The sequence below is a fragment of the Simochromis diagramma genome, unplaced genomic scaffold, assembly GCF_900408965.1.
Source record: "Simochromis diagramma unplaced genomic scaffold, fSimDia1.1 OVJJ01000516.1, whole genome shotgun sequence".
Classification (NCBI taxonomy): domain Eukaryota; kingdom Metazoa; phylum Chordata; class Actinopteri; order Cichliformes; family Cichlidae; genus Simochromis; species Simochromis diagramma.
Window position 1 is genome coordinate 1,966,903 of NW_024386938.1, and position 18,296 is coordinate 1,985,198.

Consider the following 18,296-nt stretch of genomic DNA (forward strand, 5'->3'; position numbering starts at 1 on the left):
TTTTTTCATGTCTATTTAAGTGCTATTTATGACACTATGTTTGCACTGAAGCACCGCAGCAATTTCCTAATGTTGTAAACCTGCTCAACATTTGGCAATAAACCCCTTTCTGATTCTGATTCTGATATTTCTCCCAAATATTTCACAGTTAGTCAAGTTAGAAAATGTATCAAAATTGCCTACTATAGCCTGTATATAAAAAGGGATAAAAAGGCATGTGACGTCACCCGCTTTTCCCCGACATTTAGAAAATTCAAACAGCAGCACGCTTGCTGCTGCCATGTCAAATTTTGGGAGCCAGTAGTAAGCATATCAGGATGATAGGGGGCTGCCACTTTGTACGCACCTGTCTCCAGCAGTGAGAGCTCCCAGCTTCTCCTCTCCAGGAAGCGGGGGTGAAGCGTCATCCAGGATTCTCTGGATCTGGTATTCAATCTCCCTGGGGGACAGAAGGCGGCCTGTCTGGTACACCCACAGGCGAAAATAGCGCCCCCTGTGGTACACTGCTACAAACTCGCTGTCTAGCCAGTGCTGGAGCACATCTGTGAAAAAGAGTAGGGCCGTGCCATATTATACGGTCTGCAACAACAATAAGATATAACCATGAGATGTGTTTACATTGCCTAAAGTGTGTAAAAAGACAACCCCGGGCATGTCTGAGTGTAAGAGCACATCAGCCTCCGATGATAATTTAGTACCTGATAATGAACTTCAATACCATACTTCAATAATGCTACTTCAATATCCTCATATCCTGAATATCCGGCTTCAGGTAATAGAAATAGAATGGGCATATAATAGAAGAACAGCAATTAATAGAATTTAGCAGAGAAACAGCTTCCCTTATTAAAGACACTTGAGCGAGAGAAATACAACTGCAACAATCAAAGTGCATGTTTATGTGCTGCATCTACTCTGAGTATGTGTGTGTTTGTTACCAGTCTCGACTCCTGGTGTGCGTGTTGTGTTGAACATCCTCTCACACTGAGCAGCACACAGGGGGATGACGGTACCTGGAACGCGGCTCTACAGCACAAAGACACAAACACACTGGCTATTTTCCATTTGTTTTAGATGGACATTAGACCCTTAGATAACACAACCCATTCTTATTTGAATCAATAGAAATCAGCAGCCACACAACAGCCACTGACCACTAAATACAGCCTACACAGATGGCTGCACCCTTCCGTTGCTCTCGCTTTGAAGGGGAGCTGTAAAAAAGCAAGGTGGGTAGTAGACAGACGATTTTGGAGCACATCAAAAGTTCTGCAGTACCTCAGGAAACAAGAGTCACTGCCAGAATAAACTGACTATCAAAGGCATGTGCACCCCTATTACACAATGGGCTGTGGACTACCTTCCAAAATTAATGATAAGTTTAGGACTTTTTACTCTCAACATTACACCTTCCCGCAGGAAAGCACCTTAATGGATAACTTTAACCCTTTAAGACCCACCATAGAACCAAGTCTGCCAGAGCATATAGTTATATTTTTACATGTAAACTGATCTCCTGCTATTTTAAAGTGGAGGTTAGTATAGTCATACACTGGTGCCCTTCCATCCACAGGAAACAACTCACTTTTATATAGGTTGAGCTTGTATCCTGAAAACTGACCAAATTGGTGAAATTCAATTTTATTAACAATTCAATCAGAGAACAGATGGCTGTTGGAGGGGTGCTTTACTGAGCTGTAGGTCCTAAAAGAATAAATGCCTTTTTACATGCCAGCCCAGCAATTTCCTTCATCACCACGAAGGAAAACAGTCTGTGTGTGTCCGAGTTCGGTTATTTTTTGTGTCACAGGTTAACCTGCTTATACAGAGACCCCCCGTATGGGCTACTCCAGAGCCTTTTCAACAGAGATAGAAACGACAGGGAGCAGGCGCATCTAGTACACGTAGAGGTGCCGCAAAACCCCACACAGCTCAGCAGCCAGCGCAACAAATTCTGGATCCTTGGCTTTATGTTTTTTGTGTGTTTGTTTTATTTTGTTCTGCTTTGTCCTGTTGTACTTGCAATGGCGTTTTTTGTTTCTTTTGTTTCTGTTTCTTGTTTTTGTACTTGTCCTGAGGGATAGGGCTACTATGTGGTATGGGTAGGGGGGTAAACTGCTTAACGCAATTACAAGATATGTGAGTGTGTCATTATTCTGTATTCTATTATTTCTGTTCCTTCCTATCCTACGCAAAGCCACCTGGGTCGGCTGGAAGACTGTTTACTTAGCCTGGCTGGGCCAAGGACACTCTCTCAGCTAAACTCAGGATACACACAAGCATGCGCTGTCTACACCGGCTTTCCCTCACCCTTTACCCACCCCTGTTGCTTATCTTGTGTGTCTGTGGTGTACTGACAGTCATGTGCTTTTTGTGCTGGGGTGTTTTTTTCTGTTCTCCCATTAGGAGCTCAGTCTGAGTGGAGGTTTTTCCCCCTCCTCTCACCTCATGTTGTGTATTTTCGTTGTTTTTTTCCCCATCAGTCTCTCTCTCTGACATGTCTCCCTAATGTAATGTTATGTAAAGTATGTTTGGTCATAGGGTTCCTTTGTAAGTGCGCATGTGCCATTTAGCATGCTGCCTGCTGTAACCCATAATTTCCTTCGGGATTAAAGTATTTCTGATTCTGATTCAGTTCAAACAGTCATTGTGAAATTTACTTGTTTGTTGTTTAACAATTCTGTGTGTATCTGTTTTTCTTTGTTACTTCAATTTAATAAAAATATCTTTGAGAAAAAATAACTATTGTCTTTTATTCTGATCAGTCCAATTACATCTGAGACCATGAGTTTAAAAGCAATGCCACAATATTAATGCAATATTTCCATTGAATCCCTCTGTATTAAAACTGAATCTGAACTTTCTGGTCAACATAATAAAACAGGAGCTCATCATTTCAGCCTGAGAGACACTGACCTTTTTAAGATTACTGATGCAAACTTGGAAGATTTTTAAGAATCTGACAGTGATAGGTATCATCAGAAATTTTATTTTTATTAATTTTAAAAACAAACAGCGCAACAGACGCAAACCCACTCCATCGCATTATTTTTCCAATCTGCAGAAATGTGTGCAGCCTCACCGGCTTCAGTTCCTCCCGGTTCACCTTGCGGCGGTAGAGCAGCAGGGCAGTGATCGTGTTCCCTGCCCTGGCCGCCTGCACTGAGGTTGGTGTCACGTACAGAAAATCCTGGAAGGACCACACAAGGGATAGATTTAAAAAAAAAAAAGACAACCATCAGAAGATTTTTGATTTAGAACCAGAGGAAGGAGAATGAAATGTTGGATGATTCCCTCGTCTCTCTAAAAACACAGCCAACAAGATAAGGCTAGAAGGTTGAGCTGGACTGACAGGAAGCTCAGGTTTAAAAATGACAACAGGATATGAGGTGTAGATTTAATCAGGATCACGGGTAAAGAAAATAAAACATTCTGACTTTAATATAACTCCTAACTTTAGCTCAGAATGTAAACATGTAATTGTATAAAGAAGCAGTGGTTACCATTCCATAGTAGTTACTGTTGACCATTATGGGACCTCGGCTCCTTAAATAGACGTATTCCTCCCACCAGTCACTCACCTAGAGCCAAAACAGGAATCTAAAGTCTCTGTTCTTTTCAAACCAGGAGCACAAAGCATGAGGATTAAAAATTGCAAAATGTATTGCTTTACAGTTGCAAGCTTTATAAGAAAACTTGCAAATAAAAAGGGATAAATTACATTATGCATCAGCTGTGTCAGTAAGGGCACACTGACCGTGCACCACAGAGCAGTGACTCAAACTGTAACAGTCAAACTCAGCACCTGAACAAGACGCAGCTCCTCAAGTTTAAAAAGTTCAAACACCAGGACGTGAGGACGTATTGTAGTGATAACAGAGGTCGTGACGATTTACAAGGAGGACAACAACAACAATTTGCTTTTTAAATAAGTACTGCGTCACTTCTGTCAGTTGTCACTCACAGATTACAGAGCTGGCAAAAGAACGTTTACTCAAGTAAAAGTTTACTGTGCCCAAGCGTTTGTCTGAAGTACTTTCATTAATAAAATGCAAATACTGAACTTATGCGTTACAGTTCTCCCTCGCTATATCGCGGTTCACCTTTCGCAGATTTTTTTTTTTTTTTAATAAATACAGCACATTGTGTTCTGCGTCCTGATTGGCTGTAGATCATTGTCAAACAATCTCGTGCCATGTTTCCTGTACAGTAAAGAATGCATTCAGCTTGTCAAATTCACATAAATCTTAGATCGCCAGCAGTGTGACTCTAAGTGCAGTGCTGTATGTTTATAAGCTTTCTCCCCAACAAACACAACAATGTTGATGAAACGTTGTCACCTGCGTGTTCCTTTGGTTTCCGTCTATAATACTGGACTTATTTTTCTACAAAGGTTTGAACTTTGAGAGTTTAAACAAGAGAGAAAAGTGTGAAAATGTTCGTGCCTGTCTGAGAAAAGTGTATAAAGTGTGTAGTGAGGGGTTTACAGCCTTAAAACATCTATAATAATTGTAAAAAATAAAGTTGGCTACTTCGCAGATTTCACCTATCGTGGGTTATTCTTAAAACATAACCCCGGTGATAAATGAGGGACCGCTGCATATGCTTTAAATAATCATTAAGAAGATGCTATACTTTTCTGCACTAACAGACGAGCACAGGAAACATTTGTGGCACCTTCACATTAATATTATGGTGTGAAGTGACGCACTGTGAGTGACACAAAGTGTTTGTCAAAACTGCAGCAGAACCACCACAAACACATTTAACTCATTCAAAGCTCAGAGCCAGAAGCTTCAGGATCAAAGCAGTTAAATGATGGACATGTCCTGTGACCTGATGAAGTTGTTAACAAGCTGGAAAAATGATGAAAATAACCGACATTTGTGTTGTTATATAAACCTGCTGCACCTGCTCTGGCAAGGTAAAAAAAAAAAAAAAAAAAAGCAGCCATGCACAAATTCATTTTCATGAAATTATTGGGGAAATTGTAAAGTTTAGTAATTTGTTTAATTATAAAAATGATATTATGCACTGAAGAAGATTGTTTTTTTGTTTGTATACAGTGTCAATTCATTTAGTTTGGACAAAGGTCAGCGTGTGTTGCCCTTGAGCATGAGTAACTCTGGGTTAGTCAATGACCCATACACCCTCCTGTACCCCTCGCTGTCAGCTGCACTGTGTGTACTTCCTGCTGAATACCTACATAGTTGGTGGCCCACAGAGCTTTAAGTTTCAGGTAGCGTTGGAGGCGGTTCCCCAGATTCGACTCAAACTCATTGGCCAGGTCTGACATGCGTTTAAACTCCGGGTCCGTCAGCAGAGGGCGCACCGACTCCAAGTACTGATAATGGCAAACATTCAGGCAGCGTTAATCTGATTCTTGAACACAAGATGATAAGGATGGGGAGAGAAAACAAACTTAAATGTGCCACCATGTGTTCAGGTGTATGTTCACACTCACCCTGCTCACGGTGTCTTGGATGGCTGGAACGGGGAGGTGAGGTAGAGACGACTGATAGCTGTACAGCAAAGGCTTCCTGCTTGACAGCAACCTCACCAGAGGCTGAAAGAAACAGTTTTAGACGGTCATTACAGACAGCGTGCTTTCAATAAGAAAATGTAATCTTATCCCTAAAAGAGATTTTCTATCTTTTACAACAAAAACCCTCTCAGTCTATGACTATTATAGAGGGCTGGGTGCGATCTTTATCCCAGGAGGAGGTTTAATGACAATGAAAATAAAGTTTCTTTAAAGTAAAGCTCCCTTTCAAAGTTCTCTTCCAGCTAGGAGGCAGATACTGCTCCAGTCCAAGACTGAAAAACTGGAGCTGTTTATTTAATCATCATGATTTTCAAAACCAGACTCCATGGACCAATCCTCCAAGATCAGATGAACATTCCTACTTCCAAGCAAAACTCACGCTTAAGCGAGTATTAAGTGTTGCTGTAAATCATCACCAGCAGTAGTTGAATTTTTTCTCCCAGTCAGGGCTCTGCAGGCTTGACAGTGTGTGCTGCCATCTACTGTAGATAACAGACGAGCTCAGAAGCTCGAACAAGCCCCACTTAAAAGGAATTAAACTACAAGAATGAGGCAAAGCAAACAATCCAGTGAGACTGTTACTCTTTCAAATCAGAGAAACATGTTTAAAACAGCTTTACATCATTTCATGTTTGCAGCATTTTTGGACGTGTTATGTGCTTCAAAAGAAAAAACACACACAACACTATAACATGGAACCATTCAGCCTAAAAATAATCAACGTGCAACTTTTGGTTCATGTTATCCAACATAAATATTACACAGTCCAGGAAAAAATTAATGCAATAACTCCTCGAGTCCAACACACGCACACAGCAGCCTCTGGAGGAAGCTGTGGGACCGAGCAGGAACGTGGCTTACCACCCAGACTTTGGTGGTGTTAGACATCCGGCCGTGCTTTTCAAACATCCACTGGTGGTAGGACAGCAGCAGTTTGAGGCAGAACCTGAGGGCGAGGATGAGGGAGAGCCACAGCAGAGTGCTGAAGACCAGCGCTGACACCATAGTCTGACCCTGGGCACTGAGGGACATGTGGAGACTGCACAGAGGGAGTGAGATCGCTTTAATGATGCGAGCAGCTACAAGGAAACTTTTTCAATAGACAATAAATAATACAATCTGCAGGAAGCTGGGAGGAACAGTCTTGATAAGTGACCTTTTTAAGAGATGTCCCACTGCTCTGTTTGTTAAAGTAACAGAGCAACGGGACATCTCCCATATCTGATAAAATAACTAAAAAAAAGACAATTTTTGTAATTTTGCCTCTACACACCACCATGGTAATTTACAGCCATATTTATAGGCAACACTCACAGTCCAGCCCAGAGAGGCTCAGATATAACCAGACAACTGCCTGGTAATCAGTTTCAAATGTGAGGTAATAAGCAGTATTATCTGATTACAGCTACACTAAACACCGATCGGAAGTATTTTTTATCTACAGCTAAGAACTGATGCAAAAATAGACTTCAGTGTTAGTGACCGAGACATTCTGTAACAGCAGCTTTTAGATTCCAGTGGCTCCAAAAACTGCTGCCTTTGACAGGTTAACACAAAATTATAAAATAAATAAATCTGTTCTTGATAAACGCAGTTCTCCCCGAATAATCTGTTACTTTAGCAAAACTGAGAAAGTGTGCATTTCACTCACATAGCTCATGTTTAATCTCACCGTGAGGCTTCTGACAGTATAAAAATACAACAGCAACACCTAGCGGGCCACTGAGGAAGTGAACTGTGCATAGTATTAAAAACAATGAGATGTTAGGATATTAGATGTTATGATATTAGATGTTATGATATTAGATTGCATTTAAAAAGTAATAAACTCATAATGAAGGACAACAAGCATGGGCAGTTCAGTTTTTTCCTGTAGTCTAGTACTGCACTAGTACAGCTTGGTAATCAGGAAAGTGAGTTTTGACTCTCCTGGGAAACCTCGGTTCCTAGCGTTCAGGTGGATGTAACTGAGACACACCACCTACCTATCAGCTGTTGGCGAAGACACTTGCTGACGGCAGCGGTCGTCCCCAGCAGGACAGTGCACCCCACCACACCACAAAACTAGTCAGGAACATGACAAACGGTAGGAGATGTTGGTCCGGTCTCCAAACTCCCCAGATCCCAATCCGAGCCAGGATGTTTGAAAAACAAGCCCAATCACGGAGGCCCAACCCTACAACCCCAGGAACCCAATGTCTCCATTCCCCCTGGAGTCCCACGTCCATGCCCCGACGGGCCAGAGCAGTGTTGGCACCATGAGAGGGGACCTACATAATATTAGACAGGTGGATTTAATGTGGTGGATGATGAATGTGTGCACTGGTGATTGAGACATGTGATCACCCTTACACTCATGTTGGTTTCAGTTCATTCATGTCACACGTTCAGCTACAGTCATTATAATGAATGTCACTGTTCACTTTCACCATGCCCTCTATCCTGCCAGTTATATCCATCTGTTTATTAACCTTGCTGTCTGAAATGACTCAGAACATCATGAAAGCAACAGGTGCAGTCAGTGAATCAGTGATGCTTTATGCAAGAATATAAAGCTACAGTTAGTAGTCAGGCTGGTAGGAAGTAGAGGAAAGTTCAGGTTTAAGCACCACACCCACAATCCTCTGTACTGACTCATCTTGTTAACATGCTGAAAAACCTGCTATATATGTATACACAACTCCAGCCCTCCTCACTGTAAGGCCTTAGAGTGCTGCTGCACCTTTAAGGAGGAAAAACTCACACACTTGGAAACACTTCAACTGGACACATAATTCCAGTCCTAGTTATCACAGCAGTTATTGTCATATGTTCCCCATGAGATGTTTTTAATAAAATGTTTCAGGTTTCTGACTCGCAGCAGCATCAGTGCTGTCACCATTAGCAGCAAGACAGCACAGGGACATGAGTGAAACTGTGGGCAAATACAGTGTGCAGAAATAAAAGCTACTAAGCAACATAAAAACATGAGCAAGAGCAAAACTTCCAGAACAACAGGACATCAAAGACATAACAACTGAACTGAGAAGGTAAGGAAGATGCTGGGCTTAAAATAAGCATCACATTATGTTTCTTGACACTTGATTTGTCTGCAGAACTCTGAGAGAAGCCTTGCTCGCTTGCTCGCCAAAAGCTCCTTGGGGAAGATACAGAGCTGCTCTCAAGGCGTTCTTCACAATGATTGACAGAACAGCGCTTAGATGTAGAAAAAGAACAAAAAAAGTGCCGTGTGAATGGGTGAATGAGACATGCTGTATGAAGTGTTTTGAGTGATCGAGTAGAGAGTAAAAGTCTATTTGCAACTGGTAAGTCAGATAAAGTACCCATGAACCATTTTACATTTTCACCACTTCATGTATCCACCAATCATGGTAGCTTCATCATTCTCTGCTGCACACACACACACACATACACTTCGTCCCTGTCGTCACCCACAGCAGACGAGATAAGAGCAGAGTTTACCCTGATAAGGCTAAATTATGATTCCATGTGCTCACCTATTTTTGTACCTTCAGATTTGTTACTTTGATTAAAACAAAACCCAACAACGACACAATTATGGTCTAATTTGTCTACTCTGCATTATCAAATCATTTTGCCCATTTAACCCTCCTGTTATGTTGGTTTCCAGGAACACCAATTATGCTCCTGGGTTAATTTGACCCGGGGCAAATTTACTCATCCAAAAGTGTCAGAAACACTGGCATTGATTATTTTACAATTTTCTTTTATAAATTTTGATTTTTTTCATTTTCTGTAGTGATGCAGATGACATGTGACATCTCTTCTGTTCTGGGTCAATCTGACCCGCAACATAACAGGAGGGTTAAAGAACTTTGCCACTGACATTGCCGTTGTGTACCTTAGCGGCAGGTGCTGCTGTATCTTGGTGATGAGCCCCATGCTGGGATCCGACTGCATGTACATGGTGGCCAGGATTCCTATGGCAACGAAGAGCCAGGATGACGGGCTGGCGGGGTACACTCCTTTAATCAGACTGTTCTGTTAGCAGAGAAAAAGAAACAGGCATTGGGATTATTCAGCGGTGGCTCTGAAACAAAGTGCAGGTCAGACCTTCAGAGGTGAAAAACCATCTTCCATTAGCAGCTTTAATAAGGAACTCATTACAGATGTGAATATGATCCAGCACACCTGGTTTCACAGCTGTGTCGTTTCAGATCATTTTTATAAACTTTGCTCTAAAGCCAAACATGACACTGATGTGTTTCTTAATGTTCTAATCATGAGTGGGGAAACATTTATGGGTTTCAACTAGAGGTGGGAATCACCATACATCCCACGATACGATATTATTGCAATTTTTTTTTAAATATTTTGCGATATTCAGATTCTGTACATAAAGTTAAACTTTATCAATATTCATTTTATCTAATATCAAAGTCTCACACTCAGTCTTTCATTTCAGTCAGTTTTATTGTTTGTATTACAGTCTAGTCCAACTTAACTGAATGCAACCATCTGGTACAATTATAGCTATTCTGAACTATGCAATTTATAAAAACTATGCAGCCCCTTCAGCAACAGAAGAATTTGAAAGTAAATTAAAACAAAATATAATTTTACATTAAATAAAATTGTTTTAAACTTAATTAAAATAAAACATGTCTTAAATTAAAATAAGTAAACTGTCATGTTTATTGCTGCCGAAAAAAAAAAGTTAAACACATTTGGACAGTGAAGGAATGTCAGGATTCTTGCTCAGAAAAAGGAGCTGATCAACGTGCTCTGAAGTCAGAGCACAAAAACCTTTTTTGTAACAAAATATCGATTTCTGCTGTCCCTGTATCGATACATTATTAGCAAACAAAATATCACGATACTACACAGTATCGATTTCTTCCCCCACCCCTAGTTTCAACTGTGTTTGGCCTCATTTGATTTCATACACTCACCAAGAAACACTGAAGGTTACAAAGAGATTGTTAATGAACATAATGACTTCCCAAATATTAACAGCTGTCACCCAGAAGGGCAAACATCATACCAGGGTTACCCAGGTAGACCACGTAATACTGCCATGTGCAGTCAGCCCCATCCTGGACACGAATGACCCGCCTACATAGGAGCCCCGCCTACTTCTCACAAAGGTAACAACAAGTAGAGAGTGCTGATTTAGCGGAAACACTGAAATTTAGTCAACGTTCAACTGCATACAGATTTCTGATGTGTGGCAGTATAAAACCACGTGACCACACGTGAAGCACGTAAGTGAATGTGAAATTTAGAAAAAAGGGTAATCCTCTTGCAGCTGAAATGTTAACAAATCTTATATTGACAAAGAAAAAGTAACAATGAAGGCATTCCCTTCCTGATTAATGGTATTCCAAGTATACCACGATACAGTGGGGCAAAAAAGTATTTAGTCAGCCACCGATTGTGCAAGTTCCCCCACTTAAAATGATGACAGAGGTCAGTAATTTGCACCAGAGTTACACTTCCACTGTGAGAGACAGAATGTGAAAAAAAAAAAATCCATGAATCCACATGGTAGGATTTGTAAAGAATTTATTCGTAAATCAGGGTGGAAAATAAGTATTTGGTCACCTCAAACATGGAAAATCTCTGGCTCTCACAGGCCTGTAACGCCTTCTGTAAGAAGCTTTTCTGTCCTCCACTCGTTACCTGTATGAATGGCACCTGTTTGAACTCATCTGTATAAAAGACACCTGTCCACAGCCTCAAACAGTCAGACTCCAAACTCCGCCATGGCCAAGACCAAAGAGCTTTCGAAGGACACCAGGAAAAGTATTGTAGACCTGCACCAGACTGGGAAGAGTGAATCTACAATAGGCAAGCAGCTTGGTGTGAAAAAATCAACTGTGGGAGCAATCATCAGAAAATGGAAGACATACAAGACCACTGATAATCTCCCTCGATCTGGGGCTCCACGCAAGATCTCATCCCGTGGGGTCAAAATGATCATGAGAACGGTGAGCAAAGATCCCAGAACCACACGGGGGGACCTGGTGAATGACCTGCAGAGAGCTGGGACCAAAGTAACAAAGGTCACCATCAGTAACACACTACAACGGCAGGGAATCAAATCCCGCAGTGCCAGACGTGTTCCGCTGCTGAAGCCAGTGCATGTCCAGGCCCGTCTGAAGTTTGCCAGAGAGCACATGGATGATACAGCAGAGGATTGGGAGAATGTCATGTGGTCAGATGAAACCAAAGTAGAACTTTTTGGTATAAACTCAACTCGTCGTGTTTGGAGGAAGAAGAATACTGAGTTGCATCCCAAGAACACCATACCTACTGTGAAGCATGGGGGTGGAAACATCATGCTATGGGGCTGTTTTTCTGCCAAGGGGACAGGACGACTGATCCGTGTTAAGGACAGAATGAATGGGGCCATGTATCGTGAGATTTTGAGCCAAAACCTCCTTCCATCAGTGAGAACTTTGAAGACGAAACGAGGCTGGGTCTTCCAACATGACAATGATCCAAAACACACCGCCCAGGCAACAAAGGAGTGGCTCCGTAAGAAGCATTTGAAAGTCCTGGAGTGGCCTAGCCAGTCTCCAGACCTCAACCCCATAGAAAATCTGTGGCGGGAGTTGAAAGTCCGTGTTGCTCGGCGACAGCCCCAAAACATCACTGCTCTCGAGAAGATCTGCATGGAGGAATGGGCCAAAATACCAGCTACTGTGTGTGCAAACCTGGTAAGACCTATAGTAAACGTTTGACCTCTGTTATTGCCAACAAAGGTTATGTTACAAAGTATTGAGTTGTATTTTTGTTATTGTTATTTCCACCCTGATTTACGAATAAATTCTCTACAAATCCTACCATGTGGATTCATGGATTTTTTTTTCACATTCTGTCTCTCACAGTTGAAGTGTACCTCTGGTGCAAATTACTGACGTCTGTCATCATTTTAGGTGGGGGAACTTGCACAATCGGTGGCTGACTAAATACTTTTTTGCCCCACTGTAACTGTCAGTGAAAATTAATAATTTTGAAAAACAGACATCATGACAAGACAATTAACAACATTTAACCTGTTTGTTTGCATTACTGATGAAGCTCAACACACACAGGCCTTCTCTGGATTTTGGTTGCTGAACAAAAGCTAAAAACCGAATCAGTCGATATCATTACAGCGGTGGTGCTGCCAGCAGGGAAGCTGCAAACTCTGCAACATCAAACCCAACATGGTTGAAGGGCGTTTCTCCCGTTTCTGCTTTCCTTTTTCAGTTTATTTATTGGCTGCTATAAACGCCAATACCAATATATCTGCAAATAGCTAATATTGATAGATGTTTTGGCCCAGCTGATAAATCCATCAGGCACAAATCAGTAGAGATATTACAATAAAAAGTCCAAAGTCTAGGTTTTATTTTCATTTCAGTTAACTAAAATATTTTTCTCTTATTAATGCTTACAGATACAGACAGGTTTCACAGCAGCATCAAAGCACATCCTGCAGGTGTTTCAGGAGCATGAGTCCATAGTGAGACTGCAGGTGCACTGTAGTGTTTAAAGCTGAAACCCTTTATCAAGAAGAAACATTTCGCCTGATATGAGACTTGCTTTAAAGCAGTTTGTTACCTCAGCTCCTGCACAGGTGATTTTAGAGATGGACCGATCTGATATTACATATTGGTATCGGTCAGATACTGACGTAAATCACTGGATCGGATATCGGAGAGAAATAAAAAATGTAATCGATCCATTAAATATCAAAAAAGCACCTCACAAAACTTGCAGCACGGCGTAACTCGGCTCATAACCGTAGCACGTCGGAGCAGTGTGGTCACGTGATAGAGCGGCTGTGTGTATTTGGAGCCTCGCTACCAAACCAGCATTTCATCTCCGAGGAAGTGATCCCAGAGAGAAGTAAAGCAAGTGTGTAAGTTCATCTCTGAATGTTTGTAAAGCATTTTGGCGTTAAGCTTAACAACCAATATATGGAGCGACTGCCTCTCCCTCCCTCTGCTGCTACTTCAATGTGAAACTGATCAATGATCAGCTGATCGGCTTTTCTGTTGAGAGTCCGTCTCTCTTGTTTGTTTATCGCCCACTTTGCACCACAAAGAGGAAACCAGCGGCTGAACAACAGCAGCACGTTTAAACTTGATCAGCTGTTGTTAGAATTGATTTAATATTACTTTCTACACCAGGATCTTTTTCTACGCAGCTGACGGCTGGAAACTGTGCAGGGGCGGATCTAGCAAAGTTTAGCCAGGGTGGGCAGGTAGGGCATGAACAGGGAAAAGGGGGCACAAAGACATACTTTTCTTTCTTATTCCCATTTAAAATGTCGAGCTTTTAATAAATAATTATCTGAATCTTACACCCAAAGTTTTAATCTGATGAAAAATGTATAGAAGTCCATTACTGTATATAGTAACTGTTAAGTCTAATATACCCTAGTAAGCTATAGTACTTTTTCCTTTGGGAGGGTACCATCTGTGCAGTCTGTAGTTCTGTTGAAGAAAGATGTTGAATCTACCGTAATTGTCGGGCTATAAGCCGCTACTTTTTGCACCAGCTTTGAACCCTGCGGCTTTTAGTCAGGTGCGGCTTTTCTATGGATTGTCCATGATTTCTGTCATATCGTAAGACGATTTGTTTTGTTTGTTCCGCTGTTGTACGGCACTACGTTGCCTGGCGGAAGGGCATGTGATCAGACACACAGTATCGGGGTTCAAGAGTGGTATGTTGGTCACATGTCCATCCGCCAGGCAACAGTGCCGTACAAGTAGCGCGAAAAACAAACTTCAAAGTAGCGCTACGCGTTCAGCGGGAGGCGTGGATGACGAGCGGCGATAAAACTTGCGAAAAGCAAGTTATGCTCAACTCCACCGGTGGAATCTGACAGCGTGGAAAAGTGTGAAAACATCCACGATCACCAACGGATTTCGAAGGGCTGGACTGCTGCATGATGGAGAGGAGGACACCGCCACGGCCCTTCAGAGGGTGTTCGACGGTTGATCTGATATCCTCGTGTTGGTGTTGTTCCCAGATCATCATACTAAATGTTGTTCCAGGATCAACATTGCAAGTGACCAATCAGAATGTTGTGACGTCATACTTTTGCGACTTCGGGAAAAAACGGCGTGAAACAAAAAACTGTACTAAAGCTGCGTGAAACCGCCTCTGTCCGCCGATCAACGGACCCTGACCCTAACCCTTTAATAAACAGTAAGCAGAATTGATATTGTCCTTGCAACATTGGAATTTCATAAATGCATGAATGGCTTGGCGCACAAAAGAATAACGTCACAACAATGTGATTGGTCACTTGCAATGTTGAACCTGGAACAACATTTTCATGATGGTCTGGGAACAGCACAACACCAACACGAGGATATCAGATCATCCGTGTTCGACTCCGACACTGACAACGAGGATTTGTTTGGTTTTGAAAGTGACAACAAAGGAGAGAAGCTGAGAGTGGATGACGAAGCCATCCTGAGCCTGTTCGTATCCGACACTGGAGAAGAGGACTTTGGTGGTTTTAGTGCGCAGGAAGAAGAGGAAGATGGTGGTGAATGACTGACTTTTCTTCTTGTTAAAGCCGTGTCACTGCACCTGAGCCTGAAAGGTAGTCTGAATCTATTTTTCTGGTGTGCTGTAGGTTATTGTTATGTACTACATTTGTTACTCATTTATGAAGCACAGTACATGTTTCGTACTTGTAATTACCGCTACTTGTACATATACCTAAAAAGTTATGCAAATATGTACCCATAACTTGTTTTTCACAATATTAATAAAAGGGGTGTGTCTCCAAACAGCCATCTCTTTCCTGACAATTCGCTTTGTGCATATTCTCTTACATATGATAAGTCAACATTGAAACACCTGCGGCTTTTAGTCAGGTGCGGCTAATGTATGTACAAAACAGGATTTTCCCCTGATTTTAGCTTGTGCGGCTAATATTCAGGTGCGCTTAGTAGTCCGGGAAATACGGTACTTAATTATTCTTGAAATATAATTTATTTTTGTGCATTTTTTTTAACTGCATCAAATTAAAGTTGATTACGTTGATTAAGCATCATGAGGTGGGGGTGGGGGTGGTTCCCTGTTTTTTTGGGGGTTTTTTGTTGGGAGTTTGCAACCCCATTGGTTAGGTTGCTTACTCTTTAAAATACCAGAATAGGGAGGATGGAGCAGGTTTAACTTTGTTAGATTGATCAGTGTTGCTGAACTATGAAATATTTTGGGTGCAGTGTATTTTTTGCATACAGGTATAACAGAATAGCTTTAGTGGGGTTTTTTAAACTTCAGTTTGAACTTATACAAAATGCAGAAAGATGTTTAAAAAAAAAAACTGTTTTATTGATTAAAAAACACTATATCGGATTCAGATCGGGATCGGCCGATATCCAAATTTATGATATCGGTATCGGACATAAAAATGTGGTATCATGCCATCTCTAGGTGATTTAACCACAATCACAGTGACAGCATGTGCCACCCATTCCACCTGGAGTTTCCTCCAAGCATTAACCCTTTAAGACCTACCATAGAACCAAGTCCGCCAGAGCTTATATTATATTTTTACATGCTGTGGAGCCATTTTTGGGAGCATTTCAAGTTGCTATACATCAATACAACCATTATAGCCCAGATTTTAATAATATGTATTCATTAAGTGCATAGTAATTACATAAATTGCAAAAAAAAGCAATAAACTACAAAAAAATTGAAAATCGTTTTTGTTTTTTTAACATATATTTCTAGTTAGAGAAATTTAAGAGGCTTATCCCTCAAAACTGTAAATACAAAAAAGTTGCACAAAATAGTTTCCCACCACAGGAAATTTATTTTAAGTGTCTTCATAGTTTTATTTTTGAAATACACCAATTTTTATATACTGCAGGAAAAACGAAAATAAATATTATAGTGCAAATTTGCAAAAAAGCAGCATATGCATCAAAATAAACTATTTCCAGCAGTGCAATATGAGTCCTAAGCATCCCAGAAACGACACAGGAAGTCATAAAGTCAAAGATAACTTTTAAAAACACCAGTATAGGCTCATGAGGCTATATGGTAAAAAAAAACAAAAAAAACAACAACTACATTTTCGCGAAAATGACGTCACTTCCGGTTTCGGGCAGGTCATGGCGGACATGCAAAAGTTCGCGCTGACGTCTATTCCAACGTAGGAAGTGTTACAAACAGCTGATCCGATCGGCAAAGCGTGTTTCTGGAATATTATGTTTTTGTTGCTGCAAGTGCTTTTTATGCAGTTTTTGCAAAGCTTTATGTGGAAGGAAACTGTGACCGAGGACAAGCTGATGGCATAAGATGCAAGTACAACTCCTCCGGTTTCTTATGCAAAAGAAATTATTGCGCTAGCTTACGTGGTTGCAGAGCTACCGGGATTTAAAAATAGTTACGCAAAACAGTAGAGGGTTAAACATTTATGGGATTGTCATACCTTTGCCCCCCCCAACAACAATTATCAAACTAGTACAATTTTGCATTTTGAACATTCTAATGAAATAAATGCTTTAAATGAACAGTAAACAACTTTTTTTTTTTTTTTTTTTAAATAAATCGTACACAGCCTGATTAGTCTGGGGTTGTGATGCTCACCCTCACGCGGCTGACTCGCTTCTTCCAGGATCGTACTCCAGACAGGTAGATCTGGTTCAGCGCCTGGTAGGACAGCTGCAGATCGATGCCCTCTGGTGTTATGGTGAACTGGAATGCCACTGCCTGGTGGGCCTCTGCCATTTCTATGGAAACACAAGCACAAATGTGAACCCTAAAAGGAAGCGGTGTTTTGTTTACTTCTTATCTGATCCAAAACTAAACTCGATCTCTGCAGCCAGGAAACCATCATGACTTTGACTGCGATTGTGGAGAAGAATGTGAGGGATTTCAGATAAGATTTCATAACCTGTAAATTTTTGGCTTGCTTTATGAATGAACAGCCAATTTGATACGCCTCAACGTAGCTCTCTGCGCGATATTGTTACACTAATTTAATGAATCATCGGAATGTTGTTGTCTCACGGCAGCCCCATGCACACAGAGTACATGCTGCTTGCTGTTTGACTAAACCTGCAGTTGCATAGTCTGTTTCAACACTGAACTGTGTAAACAGCAGCCACCACGCCGACACGTCTCATCCTCAGTGAGCTCCACACAACACATTTAATAACTTCAGTGGCATTTCTGGAACAAGCTAGATTTTGGCTTGTATAATTGCATGTAACTCATCCTTTTTTCCTATCAGACTTAAATTTCTGATCAGGATTTGGCAAGTCTGAGCAAATACCATCATGCCTTCAGCAGCAGACAGACAGACCAGGTTTAACTGGAGGAACACGAGTCTGACAGGCAGTTTCACTGGAGGACTGACTAAATACTCTGAGTCACCGCTGCTCCTTGTTAGCGGAACATTGAATGACATCACTGGTTTCTCTGATGTTTTTTTGGAGTAAGGGTTCTGTTGAGGGGCAGGAGAAGAGCCTGGAGGGGCCACATAGTTGCAGACTAACAAAGTTTCAAGTAAAAGATGGTGATCCAACACCCATGAAGTTACAGAAAACAGGCAACACACAATCTTTGAAGTCACGTTGCAGGGAGCGTGTTTGTGTTATTGCTTCCTCTTCTCGCTGCGCAGCCAAGCAACTGATTGCCACACATTTCTCACTTCCAACAACTATTTCTCTGCTGGTGTGTGTGAATGTGGGAGGGGTGGATGTGGACAAGCAGACACTGTCTCACAATGAGCGCAGTTGCTGAAACTTTGCCCGAGGACACA

At 41.4% G+C, this 18,296-nt stretch overlaps 1 protein-coding gene across 1 annotated transcript in view; it reads right to left on the minus strand.

Moving 5' to 3' along the window:
* cpt1a2b (carnitine palmitoyltransferase 1A2b) overlaps positions 1–18,296 on the minus strand; it is a 62,487-nt gene that overhangs the window by 36,253 nt on the left and 7,938 nt on the right. The window contains exons 2-10 of the mRNA XM_040037212.1: positions 17,120–17,262; positions 9,408–9,547; positions 6,407–6,584; positions 5,465–5,566; positions 5,207–5,344; positions 3,504–3,581; positions 3,083–3,190; positions 939–1,026; positions 347–542 (exon numbers count right to left, since the gene is read on the minus strand). Of these exons, the coding sequence (XP_039893146.1) occupies positions 347–542; positions 939–1,026; positions 3,083–3,190; positions 3,504–3,581; positions 5,207–5,344; positions 5,465–5,566; positions 6,407–6,584; positions 9,408–9,547; positions 17,120–17,260 (1,169 nt within the window). The 5' untranslated portion in view covers positions 17,261–17,262. The remainder of the gene's footprint in view (positions 1–346; positions 543–938; positions 1,027–3,082; positions 3,191–3,503; positions 3,582–5,206; positions 5,345–5,464; positions 5,567–6,406; positions 6,585–9,407; positions 9,548–17,119; positions 17,263–18,296) is intronic.